At 36.0% G+C, this 15,391-nt stretch overlaps 1 protein-coding gene across 1 annotated transcript in view; it reads left to right on the plus strand.

Moving 5' to 3' along the window:
• Nucleotides 1–8,846: 8,846 nt before the first annotated feature.
• The window catches only part of LOC113226655 (neural cell adhesion molecule 1-like), a 136,522-nt gene continuing 129,977 nt past the window's right edge, over nucleotides 8,847–15,391 (plus strand). The window contains exons 1-2 of the mRNA XM_026459375.1: nucleotides 8,847–8,850; nucleotides 11,974–12,063. Coding sequence (XP_026315160.1) covers nucleotides 8,847–8,850; nucleotides 11,974–12,063 — 94 coding nt within the window. The remainder of the gene's footprint in view (nucleotides 8,851–11,973; nucleotides 12,064–15,391) is intronic.

Genomic DNA, 15,391 nt, shown 5'->3' on the forward strand with positions numbered 1-15,391 from the left:
TTGCTGTGCCACTTAGAGCCTTAAATTGCAAAGATATGGGGGGCACTGCCACTGCGTCCATTACCCTGAGACAAATTTTGATAAGTCCCATGTGCCTGTAATTTAATGCATAAAAGTTCGTAAATAAAAAATATTAAAAAATACATATTATCACCCTAAAGTATATACCTCAGCACCTTATATTACCTAGGTTCTTATATCCATCGAACCGTATCTCTGTTAAAAGATTTGCAGCGATTGCTTCCATCCCTGTATATTTGCAAAGGCCAGCAATTCTCCGCCACCATCTTACACGTTCATCCGAATTCAATTCCAGCCCCTCACATATTCCACGTACACAAAAATAGTGAAAATGCTAGAGGGGCACATGGTATATAGGAACGGTTATTATCTGAATAGTTATTCATTTTACTAATAACTAGCTTTTCCTCGCTATCTCGTTCGTGTCTGGAATAATCAAAAGTATACCTATTACCAATGTAATATTATACGTCGCATATAAACTAAACAGTGCACAATTTAACCTCGCACTATTGGTCTCGAAAGTCAAAATGCGAAATCGGTAGGGTTGCCAAGTAAAATCGGTATATTTGGATAAAAAATCGGTAATAAAAAAATAAATTGAACAAATCTGTATATTTTAAAGTAGGAATGGTATTTTACTCACTAATAATATTATTAAAACTATTAACAATTATGCGGGCTTACCTATACTAGGTACCCATTGACTTACAAATAAATGGACGACGGGTCTAATACAAAAACCACGAAAAAAATGTCCCAAGTCAACCTATTCGAAATTTAAATTGTAATGTCATCGCAGTATCGCGCTGTCAGTAGAACAAATGAAGACTAAAGCGGAGTGTCGCGCTCTGTATACGATTTTAGCGCCTTACAAGTGCGGACACTTTTTAGCGCGGACCCGACGTCCATATAATTGTAAGTCAATGTAGGTACCTACTTACTTAAATCAACAACTAACAATGATAAACAAAGAACACAAGAGTAATAAACTGTTTACACGTCGATCGTTTGAGCAGAAGGGATAGAGAATCCCTGTAAATGATAAGGATGCGAACTTGGATTGTTGACAATCGGTAAAAAATCGAGAGAAATTCTTTACTTAAAAAAATCGTAGAAAAATCGTTTCATTTCGATTTTTCGGTATTTCTACCATTTCCAAATCGGTAGAAATACCGAAAAATCGGTAGGTTCGAAACCACTGCCTCGCAGTTTTATTACATTATCACGAAGAAAGACGTTTGAAAGGATCGAATAAGAAACGCTTTGTCCAAACTTGTTTGTAAAATTCTGGACATCTTAGAATACAGTTATTCGTAGAAAATGAAACTTTTTTTCAGATCTAAATCGCGTAGGTATATTTGTTTTTTCAAACAAATCAACGTTTCGGGCCCTTTATAAGTCCCATGGCCACGGCTCACTGTAAAAGGCCCGAAAGTTTATTTGTTTGAAAAACAAATATACACAATTTAGATCCGAGAAAAATAATACTTTAATTTCTTATGTATAACACTAACGAAAACCTAAAACTTCGATACATGTTATTATCAAATAAAGTGAGTATATTTATCTCATATGTACATATCATTTGCTTACAGTAGCTAAAAAGTAACAACGGAGCTAGCAAACTCTTAATGACAAAGAAATGGAGTCCCATTCAGCACGGGCTGAATTTCTGATGCTAGAAAAATATAACGGCACCTCGACATCGAATGAGAGCGAACACGGGATCGATGGAACTACGCCCTGGAAAAGATGGCGTAATATCACAACAGATGTCGACGACGGTTATGTCAACTAGCCGTCCATTCACGAAACTAATAAAAGATTCAGCGTTGTCGTTTGCCAAAAGAGGGTTCTTGGGGTACTTTGGGTTCTTCCACGGCATTGGCGTCGGTTCTCAGTACCTTAGCCATGTTTTGAGGTCATACCCGACCTTCGCCCGTCATTATTGCGGAATATGGTTTTCAGAATGGACTCAACTCGTAATCCAGCATTATTCCCGTGTTTTTTTAACCCTCCGTCAAGATTTTCGATGTTGTTATAGGAAGGTTAACATTTTTTGTGATTCGAATATTGAAATTTATTCGAGTGCAATAAAAAGATGAAAATTTTAAATCGTTTACTTAACTCCTTGTAGGTCAATGGGACGTTAGACGTAAACAGAAAACGTCAACAATGCTTGGACAATGTCAGGCAAAGTGACGCAGGTGTGGCACTAAGTTGACAGATTCCAAGACGTATTTCAGCAAACCTTTCTCTTTGTGGAATAAAACAAGACCTTCGTAAGCTCTTGAATATAAAACGTAATGATCATGCAGCTGAAAGATATACGACCTAGCACAAAATGACATTTGAAACAAATCCTAGCTCGAATACCAACTTTAATTTGTGCGTAATAAAGGTTACTGAGGTCAACTAGCGAACATTTTGTGAAGTCTAGAATTGCGGTAAAAATCATAGAATTAACTATAAAGCTTAGCTGCAAGCCTTACATTTTCTTGCCTATTCTACTCAAGAAAATGTGCCTAACGAATAAGTAAAATAGATCAATATGCCGATTTCAAGTGTAATTTACTTATCCCTTTTTATTTCATATAAAGATTATTTATTTGTCTTTGGCTTAGTTTCTGTAGAGAAAGCAGTTAGTGATGCTCATTCGAACAATGCCAGAAAAAGAAAAAAAGAAAAGAAAAAGAAACGTGTATTGCCTACATTACCTTGCATCTGGTTGCCTTGAAGGTTATTTATAAAAACACAGAAAAGAAACAGGTAAATCAAGTCCATAAGTCACCCAGAAACCGATTAGCATATAAAACACAAGTTACAGTCACGTACAAGGGAAAAATCCAAGAATATGAGATCGGAAAGTTACAAAAGTATATATCAAATGGCAATTGCCAATTCGGGGATAGAAAGGTTCGCCCTATAAAGTACGTGAGGCGGTCAAAAACAAACTTGTGCAATAAATAACCCGATAGGATAAGAGAAAGGTACGCACTCAGCCATTTTATATTCAATAAAATATAAGATAAACTAAAATTGTCTTACGATATGGTCGCGCAATTTATGGAAACATAAAAGTTTAATATCAACGCGGAAATGTGAACAAAATATTTCGGAGTCCTTTATTTGGCACGTTTGCATTTATAATCACGTTTCTCATAAATCAACAGTTTTAAATGGATTCTAAAGTATTTTTTCACTTTTTATAAGTTCCTTAAGATAGAGAATCCTTCTTAACCGCCGTTGCACCATAACTGTGATAAGTGCTTTATTGTTTGATACAATTATGTTTTCATCTAGTAATAATACACTATATCACAACCACAACCGGTTCTGTATTGACAGAACCATGACCCGAACTTACAGAGATCCATGTTCAGTAGTATGAAGTATAATGGACCGACACTAATGGATATGATGACAACTCGACATAGACCTCACTAAAGTAAATTGCCTAAGATGTCATTTGCCTATAGCCCTTTACAATTTGGTTCTGAAATTAGATTCAGACTCAATATGGGTAGTCCCATTCTTAACTGAACTAACCCCTGAAATGAAGTATAAGAGTTTAAATAAATAAGTAAATAAATGTAATTACATGTTTTATTTGTGTTTGTTATGTTTTATTACATTAATAAAACTTAAATTTTTTAAGTTTTGTTTATAGAGGATAACTCCTCCCTAAACAAAACTTAAGCAAACTAAAACAAATGACAACAGGTACACTGCAGTACCTTTACACCAATTAGGTATATTATACTCTTTACACAAACACAATTAACATAACGACATGACAGCCGGGTCAAGAAGCCAACCGCAACCTCTTTAGCATGTTTGTAACTTTGAATGAAATTTCAACAATTAACTTTTAGTTTATGATTACTGCACTTTTGAAGCTTGAGAATTTTCTGTGGGGAATTTATTCAGTTTATTTCGTTTATAAAGAACCCTTCTTATAAATGTGCGTGAGTAAGGCTTCAAAGCTACGCAAGTTGGCTGCTACCCACCTACATATTCAGTAAGTGGGTGGCAGCAATTAGCGTTAATTATTTCAATTGTACTACGGACACTGATAGCGGTATCAAAGATTTTATTTAAGTCAATCAGTGGCATATTTAAATTGTGTGATTAATTTATTAAATAAAATCATCACGATTGCCTCTTATTGTGAGAGATTAACAATTTGATGACGTCGGCGTCTCAACGATTCGCATTTTGAGCGCTAGTTAAGGAGACCTTAGGTTCTATTCCCAGCCAGACCCTTTTTTTGACCTCCACCTGATAGAAAGTGACGATGAGGTTGACAATGGAGCATGCACACGTAAATAATGCCTATTCACTCTCACCTTGAAAAGGCCCAAGTTATCGAAAAATAAAGGTAACAAGTCTGCAGGCAAAGAATTCTACTCCATAGCCGTTCGCCATATAAATGTGGAAGCGTAACGCTTCGTGCGAATCTTTGGAATATCCACAATATAGGGGTGGAACCAAAGCCTACGCCTAGTGATGTAAAGGGGAAGGCGGAATGAAATCGTGTAATTCTATAAGCCTCTTGCCACGGTTGTTAATTGAATCCAAGGTAGCCAGTTGATATGTAGCAGACCTATTTGGGAAATAAATTTTCGTAAATTGGTTCCGGCCTGCGTGTTCTAGGTAGTGTCTTAGTGATAATTCTGTTGTTCTGGTACTCATAATGCCGGGAGTTACCTGGTACATTATCATTATTAATTTCGGAAACGATAGTCTGGTATTCAAAAGCAGCTGCGTTCGTAATGTATTTATCCACGGGTTAGCAAAAGGTATTTGAAAAACAAAATAATATAATCTTTCCCCATGATAGATAACACACATGATATAGCGAGCGCACTTTTATTTTAAAACTCGATGACATTCAGAAGAAACGATCAAAAAACTTCATAATGAAAGTCGTAGTTTGTCACTTACACGTTAAATTCTATAGTTTCGCAGTTACATTAACTTAAAGCCTTGTAAATTTCCTTTAAAATTACCATGAGACTGGGACAAATAAATTTTAAATTCCTTACATAGAAAAGCTACACAACCCACTCGTATGTGCTTGTAATTTTGTGAAATTACAGGCAAATAATTACACAAAATTATGGGGCTTTCCAACTTATATCTCAGGGCGCAGTGGCAGTGTCTCTTAGATCTTTGCGATTTACACGTCACGCAAACGTGTGTCTTGTGTTGGATACAAGCAACGGGCAACTAGAAGCGAATATTCTATTTTCATACAATCGATATGAAATCGACAAATCGCCGGTTGCCGCAACCGCAATTCTATGAAAATCAATTTTAGTTTTTTATATTAAAAATTCGGTTCTAGATGCCGGTTGAGCACTGAGCGCCACTGCAATTGTTATGAATAGACGTGTCGCTTACCACCAAGCGCACGACTTGTTCTCCCCGTCACTTCGTATCATAAAAAAACATCAACCATGTTATGTGAATGGACACATCAAAGTACGTAATAACGGTAGTGGAATTCTACGTGAGAGAGTTCGTCCAGGGCAGTATTGCCACCTTACCTATTTCTGCCGCCAAGCAGTAATGATAACAAGTGATAGGACGTACAAAGTCGTGCGCCTGTTAGTAAGCGACACGCCTGTTCATAATAGTTGTAGTGCTTGCTAAATGCTTTAAATAATAAAGATCGCAGTAGCAGTGTCCTGAGGCGCACGTCACTGCCAGTTATTAAGTAAAATGTTGAAGAAAAAAAACTTTTTTTTAATTGCATTGTTGGAAGTACGATAAACATATACTTACTTAATGTCAAAATGCTTTTTTTTAATTATTTTTAAATCTTACGAAATATTTTAAAATATCGACTTTTTAGGTTTTCGCGATTGTTACAAATGGAAAATGAAACTATAATTTTTCGGGTCTAAATCGCGTATATTTATGTTTTTCAAACAAACTACGTTCTCGAGGCCTGTAAAATCCCATGGTCATAACGCCAAACAGTAATCTCAGCATTACTGTGTTCTGGTTTTGATGGGTAAGGGTGCTGGTGAAATTACAAGCACATGAAACTTGTCAACTTACGTCTCAGGGTGACCGGTGCAGTGGCAGGGCTCCACAAATCTTTGCTATTTAAAGCTCTGAGTGGCACTCCAACTGTTATGGACAGGCGTGTAGATTACCATCAGGCGCACGGCTTGTTCGTCCCGTCACTTGATATTATAATAAAAAAATAACGGGTAATGGACCCGCCTCTCTGCCTGGGACACGTTTTAACCGTCAGGATATTTTTCCCAACATTACAATAGTTCATATCCTTATCATGTAGGTATTTGAGCCAACCCTCGTATTCCCCTTTCCATCAGACCGAATATTATAAAACATAATCGAAAAATAAATTCCACGTTACTGTTTCTAACCTTTGGAACTTTTCTAACTTTTTTATTCCCGGGATAAGGGTCAGCCTTCTGTAGAGATTAAAAGACATTATTTACCCGTGTACGAGTAACCAACCGTCAAACTTTTATATTTCTGACACGGGACTGAAAGGCGACCCTTTGGACATGTGTTCTGGCGTTTAAAATGTGTGTATGTGCCAGGCAGTTGGCGAGGTATACCGATATAATCTAATTAATTAAGTCGCCACACGTAGTGTCATGTCGACGTCGGCGGCGACGTGAGTACGGCCTCGTAGTGATGTTTGGTTGCAATTGAGAATCGAGTTTTGTTTGTTCAAATGTAAATTAATGTCATTTGGAAGCACGTGATATTGAATCAGATGCAGGAAGTGTTAATTTGGAAAAAAAACAACATACTTACATTATATTTAAATCCGCAACAATAGTTTTTTTTATGATACCACGTGACTGAACGAACAAGTCGTGGGCCTGATGCTAAGCGACACGCTTGTCCATAATTTGAGATGCATCTCAAAGGGCATTGCCACTGCGCCCGTCACCCTGAGACATAAGTTGACAAGTCCCATTTGCCTGTAATTTCACAATCTTTCAAAATTTCAATTTGCAGCAATGTTAACATTACTGTTTGGCAAAATAGGTAAGGCAGTACTTCCCTGGACGAACTCTTCCACAAGGAGCTCCAATGCTACTAAAAATAGTTTGTTTTTTATAGTAATCAAGTGACAGGACGAACAAGTCGTGCGCCTGGTGGTAAGCGACAGTCCTGTCCATAATTACATCCTGCACCTTTACCCTTCAAAACGGGAACGGAATATAGCTCACATTATTGCTTGGCGGTGAAAGTAGGTTTGGTGGCAGACAGCACTTAAAAGTTTCATTTCCTAATTTCATTATTCGCCAAAATACAGATGTACTACCATTTACACGATTTAGTACCTATATTTTCCCCTCCCTAACATAATGTACGGACAACGGCACATCAGACTGCACGTTTTTGTTCGAAAATCGCCTCCAGTGCAACGGAACATGATACGTCAATGTGTAGCTTGATGTGCTGGCGTGTGTACTTTAATACTTTGACTTACATCTCTGTGCAAAATGCAAACACACTTAAGGGGATTGCAGAAATACCACTAAGTAATTAGTCTATATTCTACTTAGTCTATTGTTTTCATTGCAAACGCTCCACAATAGTAATAAATTGTAATTAGTTTATATTAGAAATTTCATTTATGAAATTTATTTGCATAATAATTCACTAAAATGCATTTAGGATAGAAGGACTGATGTATATGTTGATGTAAATTATTTAATATTATTAATTAAGAAACTGAAATTAAAATAAATAATACTACATATTCTTTTAAAACTTCAATAGAAAAGAACTGCACCTACATATACGCAAGAAATCTTCCAAAGACAAATTCAAAGCACTGTACTGGCAACATCTACTCTCATTACAAAAATATGTCTAGTTTGATGAAATTTTACTATACTATAGTTTTCGATCCCCCATTACTCTTTTTGGCAGCCTTTCTAAAATAAATTTTCACTTTGATTTATTACACTAAAACATACTACTACACTTATACAGCTATACTTATATTCATTTTTGGCACATGCACTTTCATTATTGAATTATTTTAGATGCACTATTTACACTCTATTACATTTATTATTTCAATTAACAATTTCACTCCTAGTCGTTTGTTATATCTTTCCTTATAAATAACTTCTAGATTGATTCCCTCTTGCTGGTTCTGACTGAAAATCAGCGCCTGGGAACTTAGGCCTGTGCTGAGTCAGCTCCCTTTCACTGCTATAACAAAAATATTTTATTTTTCTTCTTTTTTTCAAATTGTATTTCATCGCCTTAGAGTGAATACCTCGTATGTGATTTCTATGTAATTTTTCAGGTCGAAGATAAAATTGTGGTGTAAAATGTAGTAAACGCAATAATGTTTGTAGTTAGCATTTTAAGTAATTAAATTATATCTCTTTCAGATACTCCATAATATGAGCAAGTAGTTCGTAAGTTTTTCTTTAACAAAAATCAGTTAAAACGAATATTTGAAAACGTGTATGCGATGTTTTCACTTTATGGGGTCGATTTGTGTTATATTAGTGAATAAAGCGTTTATCGCATCGTTGTATGAAATAATAGTTTATCTACATATCTGTTGAAAAGTCATATCACGGAATGAAACCACTATATTATGTTACTAAACGTAAAGCATACATAAGCGGAGCGAGGGTAGTGAATTGAAAATTTAATAGACCACGAAATTACGGATTAACTCAACAAAGAACTTGTGTAATAATAATTCCAGTTCACGTATTCATGTGCGGAACTCCAAAAACCCAATGAAAGTCAATTTCCTTGTGGAAATGACGTCCGGTATCTTGTTCTGAGGTATAATGGGTAAGGAATGATATTTGAAATGAGAATAAGACCTATTATCTACTAAACGGGAAGGTCATGTTTCAGCAATAATATTTCGTTTTTTTTAAATGGCGAGTCAATGCAAAAGGAAATCGGAATCAGTTCTCCTCCGCATAACAAACGCATTTCGTCGCCTTACTTTCTCAAACTCGTATCTTAATGGATTGTATATACAAATTTTGCTGGCTCATTCCACATTACATTTCCTTCATGGCTACCATAGTGTTAATTCAAATTAACACCCTTGATAAGAAATTTAAAGTAAATAGAAAGTTTTTCCATCTCCTGAATAATCACTCTTTGTAAGCTAAAGTTTGAGAAAGTAAGGCATCGATTTGCATTTTGGTAAAATATTGGTACCTGAAGGTTTTTTTCTTTGAAAATGTCAATTACGCTTATTTTGCTTAACAATTAAACTGAAACTAAATAAGATAATAAAAACAATGTTGTAAGGGGTTGTAGATTCTGCTTCGCTAATTCGAGATATGTTTATGTATGAACTCTTTACAATATACATAGACTCGTGGACTCTTACTGAAGTCTCATGCACCCCTTATTTTTTTTCGCTAACATGGGCCTTTTAATTTTTTTTTTATAATACCAAGTGACGGGACGAAGAAGTTGCGCGCCTGGTGGTAAGCGACACGCCTATTCATAACAGTTGCGGTGCCATTCAGAACTTTAAATCGCAATGATCTTATGGGCACTGCCACTGCCCGTCACCCTGCGGCACAAATTGACAAGTGCAAAGTACCTGGAATTTCACCAACACCCCTACCCTTAAAGCCGGAATGCTGTAATGCTCACATTACTGCTTGGCGTCAGAAATAGGTAAGGTAATCTTGTAGGTAGGGAGTAAACCCCTGATGGTCGATATAGACCACTTAGATAATCATTGATCCAGATTAATGTTTGTACCCTTTTATACAATTAAATTCTGTGTCTGTAAAAGGTCCCGGGTCGATTCCCGGGCTCGGAGACATATTTGTATGGCCTACATTTGTGCTCTGGCCACATAGAGGCGGCCGCGGAAGCGTTTCGGGAGCGGGAATTTTTGTAACGTACGAGTTCATGTGAACGTTGCCATACTGAAACGCGGTGCCAGTTTCAGTAAGGCAGGGTTCATATGAACTGAGCATTATTTATCTTGTGATTTAGAGTGTCATTTATGATTGTCTGTCTATGTGTGTGTACGTGGCATCCACGACACATGGTTTCCCTAGTGCGAGGCTATGAGTGTGTGTAAGTGTGCGTTAATTTCGCTACAAATGTCGACTACGTTAGTTATGATAAGGAGAGCAAAACTTTTCGCTGGCCTTGAACTCTCGTCAGTTCAAACGAATAGCGAACGCGGTCTCTCCTATAAAGGTTTCACATAATTCCCAAGACTGGCAATTTGCAATCCGATACACATGAACGCGTTGCTACTCATTAGGACCATTATGTACTAAAGCAGAGTAGGACCAAAAATAATCCAAAGTAACACAATGCTTTTAGTTGCGGTAACACAGCTCTTCTTCTCGCTGCTTGGGTAGAAAATGATCCATGCCTATAATTGTGATTCGTATTCCATGCCGGCAACGATCTACTACCACACTTAATTCCTAAGACAGCTAAATAATTAAATAATAATGATTTATTATCTCAACAAAATGAAATAGATCTTATATTAAATTAAAATCTATCAATATTAAATTTTGTATCTCTAATAAGAGATTGGAGACCGTACGAGGCAACTAAACATGTATTACAAGGACTCACCAGGCGCGCAGGCCCTGAGCCTCTCAGATTAGTCTAGAATAAAAACAAAGAAACTGTTGAGTAATAAAAGGTTCCGTTGTTAAAACTATCTTCATGCTAAAAATAATGTAGTGTGTTGTGCGTGTTTATGTGCGTAAGTTATAATGTATGTACGCAGGAACGCGTGCGCGTGCATGCGTATATGTATTATGTGTTTTACGATACTAAGTGACGGGACAAACAAGTCGTGCGCCTGGTGGTAAGCGACACACCTGTCCATAACAGTTTCAGTGCCGCTCTGAGCTTTAAATCACTAAGATCGGAGGGGTACTGCCACTGCGCCCGTCAGCCTGAGACAAAAGTTGACAAGTCCCATGTGCCTGTAATTTCACCAGCACCCTCATCCTTCAAAACCGTAGTAATGCTCACATTACTGCTTGGACGAACTCTATCACTCTACTGCTACAGAAACTTGTGCGTGTATTTGTGTGTGTGAACTCAATAGCTTAAATATTATATGAGAACGGCAATAAAGTTTTCAGTTTCCGAGTAAGTTCTTGCAACCAATTAGATATGATATATTTACACACATGGTTGCTAAGTTTATATATGTGTAATAAAAGTAATAGGCACCTTCGCTCGGTATCCCACTTCATAGAAATTGAAATAAACTACGCACACAATATGCATACGTGAAGCTTTGTATGCATTTCATTTTTCAAATGAACCAAAAATAATTATAAGAACACAGTTCACTTTTGTAGCCAGAATGAATTATAAATGGTGTATGTTAGTTCAAAAGACAACTTTTCCACTCTCGTTCAGTAGTAAGTTAACTTTATGGATTCATTATCTACCAATGTAACACAATAACTTTGGCAGTATTAGTGAAAGTAAGAAAAGTTACCTTCAAATAAAGTTCAAATTTATTTATATCAGACCAATTACTCCACATTTGTTAGTAACAGTAATCTAGGTTAATAGAAACAAAGATGACAATTCACTCAAATAATTATAATGTACAGCTTTTATTTGTTTGTCTTTTGTAAAATGTATCTAGACAAGGACATTGTTCTTGACGCTTTAAATAAATTTCAAATAAAATATCTTTGTACAACCTCCCAAATTGAAACGCTTTCCAAAATATTTTAAACGCAGAGATTCATCAAAACACCATTAAAAATCACGATTAAAAAATCCCATCTACCCTACAACCTAACCGGAATTTTCAACCTGCAAACGTCAGACACGCAATCCCAACGGATTATAATGGAAAAAAATGGTGACGCGGTTGACAATATTAAAAAATAAAAATAAAATGCGGTTGGGGTACGGTGAGTGGAGTGACGTCATGATGTGAAGTGACAATGTGCGTGTGGATCAGGTTGTTGGTGATGTTGGCCGCCTGCTGGGCCCAGGAGGGCGAGTGGAGCGAGGATGCTGAGGACCTTGGTAAGTGGAATACTAAAATCACTTTATGATAGTTATCACACAGGTCGTCAATAGTTAAATTGATTATCCTAGAAATGGGGCCTCAAGATATAGTTCCCATATAAATTATTGATGACATAATTTGTACGCGTCTGTTTATAAAAAATATAGAGTTTAAATTCCTGAACAAAAGGTTTACTATTATGAGAAGTCTGGAATTAAACTTATGCCAGTTTGAAGTTCTGGAGGTTATGTTTTACATAATTGAATAAAATATATTCGGTGTATTATTATATCAAAATAAAGTACAGAAACCTTAAACAGGATTAATAGAAACTGAATGGTGTAATGGTGGTGAAGTAATGGATTTTTAAAATTATTTTATATAATGGTATGGTATGGTATGGTCAAAAAGCATGAAGTTAAACCATAATAAAAGAAAAATGAGTTAATACATAACCGGACACATTATTTTTTTTTGTGAAACGCGCTATATATCCCTGATACCGGGAACTTTTTGTCAGTTTTACCGCTTTCTCGAGTGGCATATTATGAGCAGGAATTATGTAGTTCATTTTTTGTAAAGTTGTTAATATTTTATAGCAAAACGGTCGAATCAATGCCGTTAATATTACGTGAACTAACTTAATTTGGATCTATCTGTAGGTATGATTTCGCCATTGTTCTTTGCGTGCAAACATAATCATAGAAGCCACTAACATGGGCGCTAAGTACATACGACCTTTGTTATGTTCTCCTCTGTAAAAGGTGTTTTTTTTATGAAAACAAAAAGACGGGAAGAGAAAATTGTTCGCCTGGTAATAAGCGACGCATCTACCCTTAACAATTACAGTACCACTCAGGTTTTGAATCATAAAGATACCGTGTTTGTTACCCTAAGGGTGAGACCAGACGAGTGTAATTTTGTGAGTTGTGAGTTGCGTTTTTTGAGTTGCGCACTTTGGACTCGACCGAAATTCGGTTAGTGCGCCAGAGCGTATTTTACTCTATTGCTTTTAAGCATTTATACGGGGTGTTTGTGTCGTAATAGTGTAACGGATCCATTAAAAATAGTATGCATTTATGAGGCATTAGAAGACGATGTTAGAAAAAGAAAAAGAAGCTTGGTACATCCACTCAGTATGAAACGATTAAAGTATGGGCAATTTCATATATTATATACAAGTTTATGTGAACATCCAGATCAATTTGTTAAATACTACCACATGCCAATATTTTTTTCTTCAAAATTATTAAATATATATAATAAGCCTAGTAAAACCTTTTATTACTAAGTCAGATAGGTACAAACATGAGAGAAGCCATCAGTCCAGAGGAAAGACTAATAATAACAATCAAGTAACTTGTTCAATTATTTATATTTTAACCTCCGTATCGAACGATTTCGCTAGAAACGTCTGTACTCATGCGCATCCTATACCAAAGTGATATACCCTTCCCTCACCCCTACCTCCACCTGCGCCAGCCCGTCACACGATGCGATCGAAAGTCAGTCGTCGTGACGCCTGTGAGTCGGCAGATATCTCATTTTGCGTCTTCGTGTGAAACAAACCGTAGTTTTATATAATACCGAATGCAGCGCAAACTACGCAACTCAAACTGCGCGACTCACAACTCACAAAATTACGCTCGTCTGGCCTCACACTAAGACATAAAGTTGACAAGACACACGTACCCTAAGCCGGAGCGCAATGATGCTCACATTACTGCATGGCGGCGAAAATAGGTATGGTGACAATACTTCCCCGCAGGAACACTTTCACAAGAAGCTCTAATATTACTGGCCCTGTACTCTCGTTATCCGTCCGACATCTGTCCGAAACAATTACTGGCAAATAAGTAACACTCGACCAAACTAAAACTTCATACTTGACACTGTGTTTTAATTTGGTCGATTTTGTGGTCGATTGGTCGATTGGTGGTGGTACTTTTATTACTTATTAGACAGTAATTGTTTCGGACGGATGTTGAATGCGAGTAGACCCCCTGAAACGGTGCTGTGTGGTCAGTATATGTTCTTGGAAATTCAAGAGCTATAATGCCCTGCTTGTCATAACTAACACTTTCGCATTTCGGAACTTTATATATACGATATATTTGCACCTAAAGCTTTATTGTCACATAATAAAAGTCAATTACGGTGATTTCAATTAACAATAAAACTGAAACTAATTAAGATAATAAAAAACCAATTAGACGGAGTTGCAGATCTTGTTTCACTGATCCCAGATATGTCAATAACTCAATTTCGTTAAAAATGCGATTACGTTACTTATGATAAGGATGGCAATATATTAAAAAATCCTTAACAGAAACCGAGTTTTAATTTATTTTTACGGGGAATTGTTTCTTTAACAAAGTCAACAACAATCAAAAATATATTTGACGTACAAGCAATAAAGTTATAACCTATATTACCTATAGTTCGGTTGTCATTTTTACCAAAACCATCATGTAAGTTTCAATTCTACACTTCTAGCTGTTCATAATACTAAGATCCACTTGACATAATTATTCGTGGTCATCGTCAGACCTTTAAGATTTCTAATAAGACAAATTCTTATGTATTTAACACATAAAAATTTTAACGTAACGCTCGATGATTAAAAGAAGAAAAAATATATTTTAAGAGGCCGCTTCCATATTTCGACGGCATTCACGGAAAAAAGTGAACTTTAGATATAAAAGCATGAAACTACAGTTGAGCACTCTTACTTCTACTCTTCTTATCTTCTACAGTGTACTTTTTTTTTTTTCATTACGTGGTTGGCGAGTGGCGACACCATTTTATATACAATGGTTACGTCTCACATATCAACAATTTACCATAGATGTCACTATTCCTAATTTATTATATTTTCTGTGGTATGCGCAAGTTATTATGTGGTATGTGTTTACAGAAAGTTAAAAAAGCACACAAAACCTTGATGAAGCGCAAAAAAGCGGAATTAATAGGATCATTCATCATACATTGATTATGATAGACTCCAACTTAACAGAGAACCAATTTCAACTTTATTTTGACCGCTATCGTTTCTTGTATTCGTTGAAGTTCAATACACAAATTACCATTAATTTGATAAAGGTCACTGCTTTATTACGGTGAAACTCATAATTCAGTTCAATTCTATTATTTATTGCACTTACCATAATGTTACGTAGATGGAAAAGCTTATAGCTAAATTAACAGCGTATTATGGACCCTGTACTAATAGCATGTAAGGTAATCTTAAGATTAAGAATGAAAATAGATAAAGATAGCATTGTACATAATCCGAAATAAACAAAAACTATTATGAAACTCATAATACAGTTAAATTCAATTCTT

The sequence above is a fragment of the Hyposmocoma kahamanoa genome, unplaced genomic scaffold (genome assembly GCF_003589595.1).
Source record: "Hyposmocoma kahamanoa isolate Upper Pololo Valley unplaced genomic scaffold, ASM358959v1 192, whole genome shotgun sequence".
NCBI lineage: Eukaryota > Metazoa > Arthropoda > Insecta > Lepidoptera > Cosmopterigidae > Hyposmocoma > Hyposmocoma kahamanoa.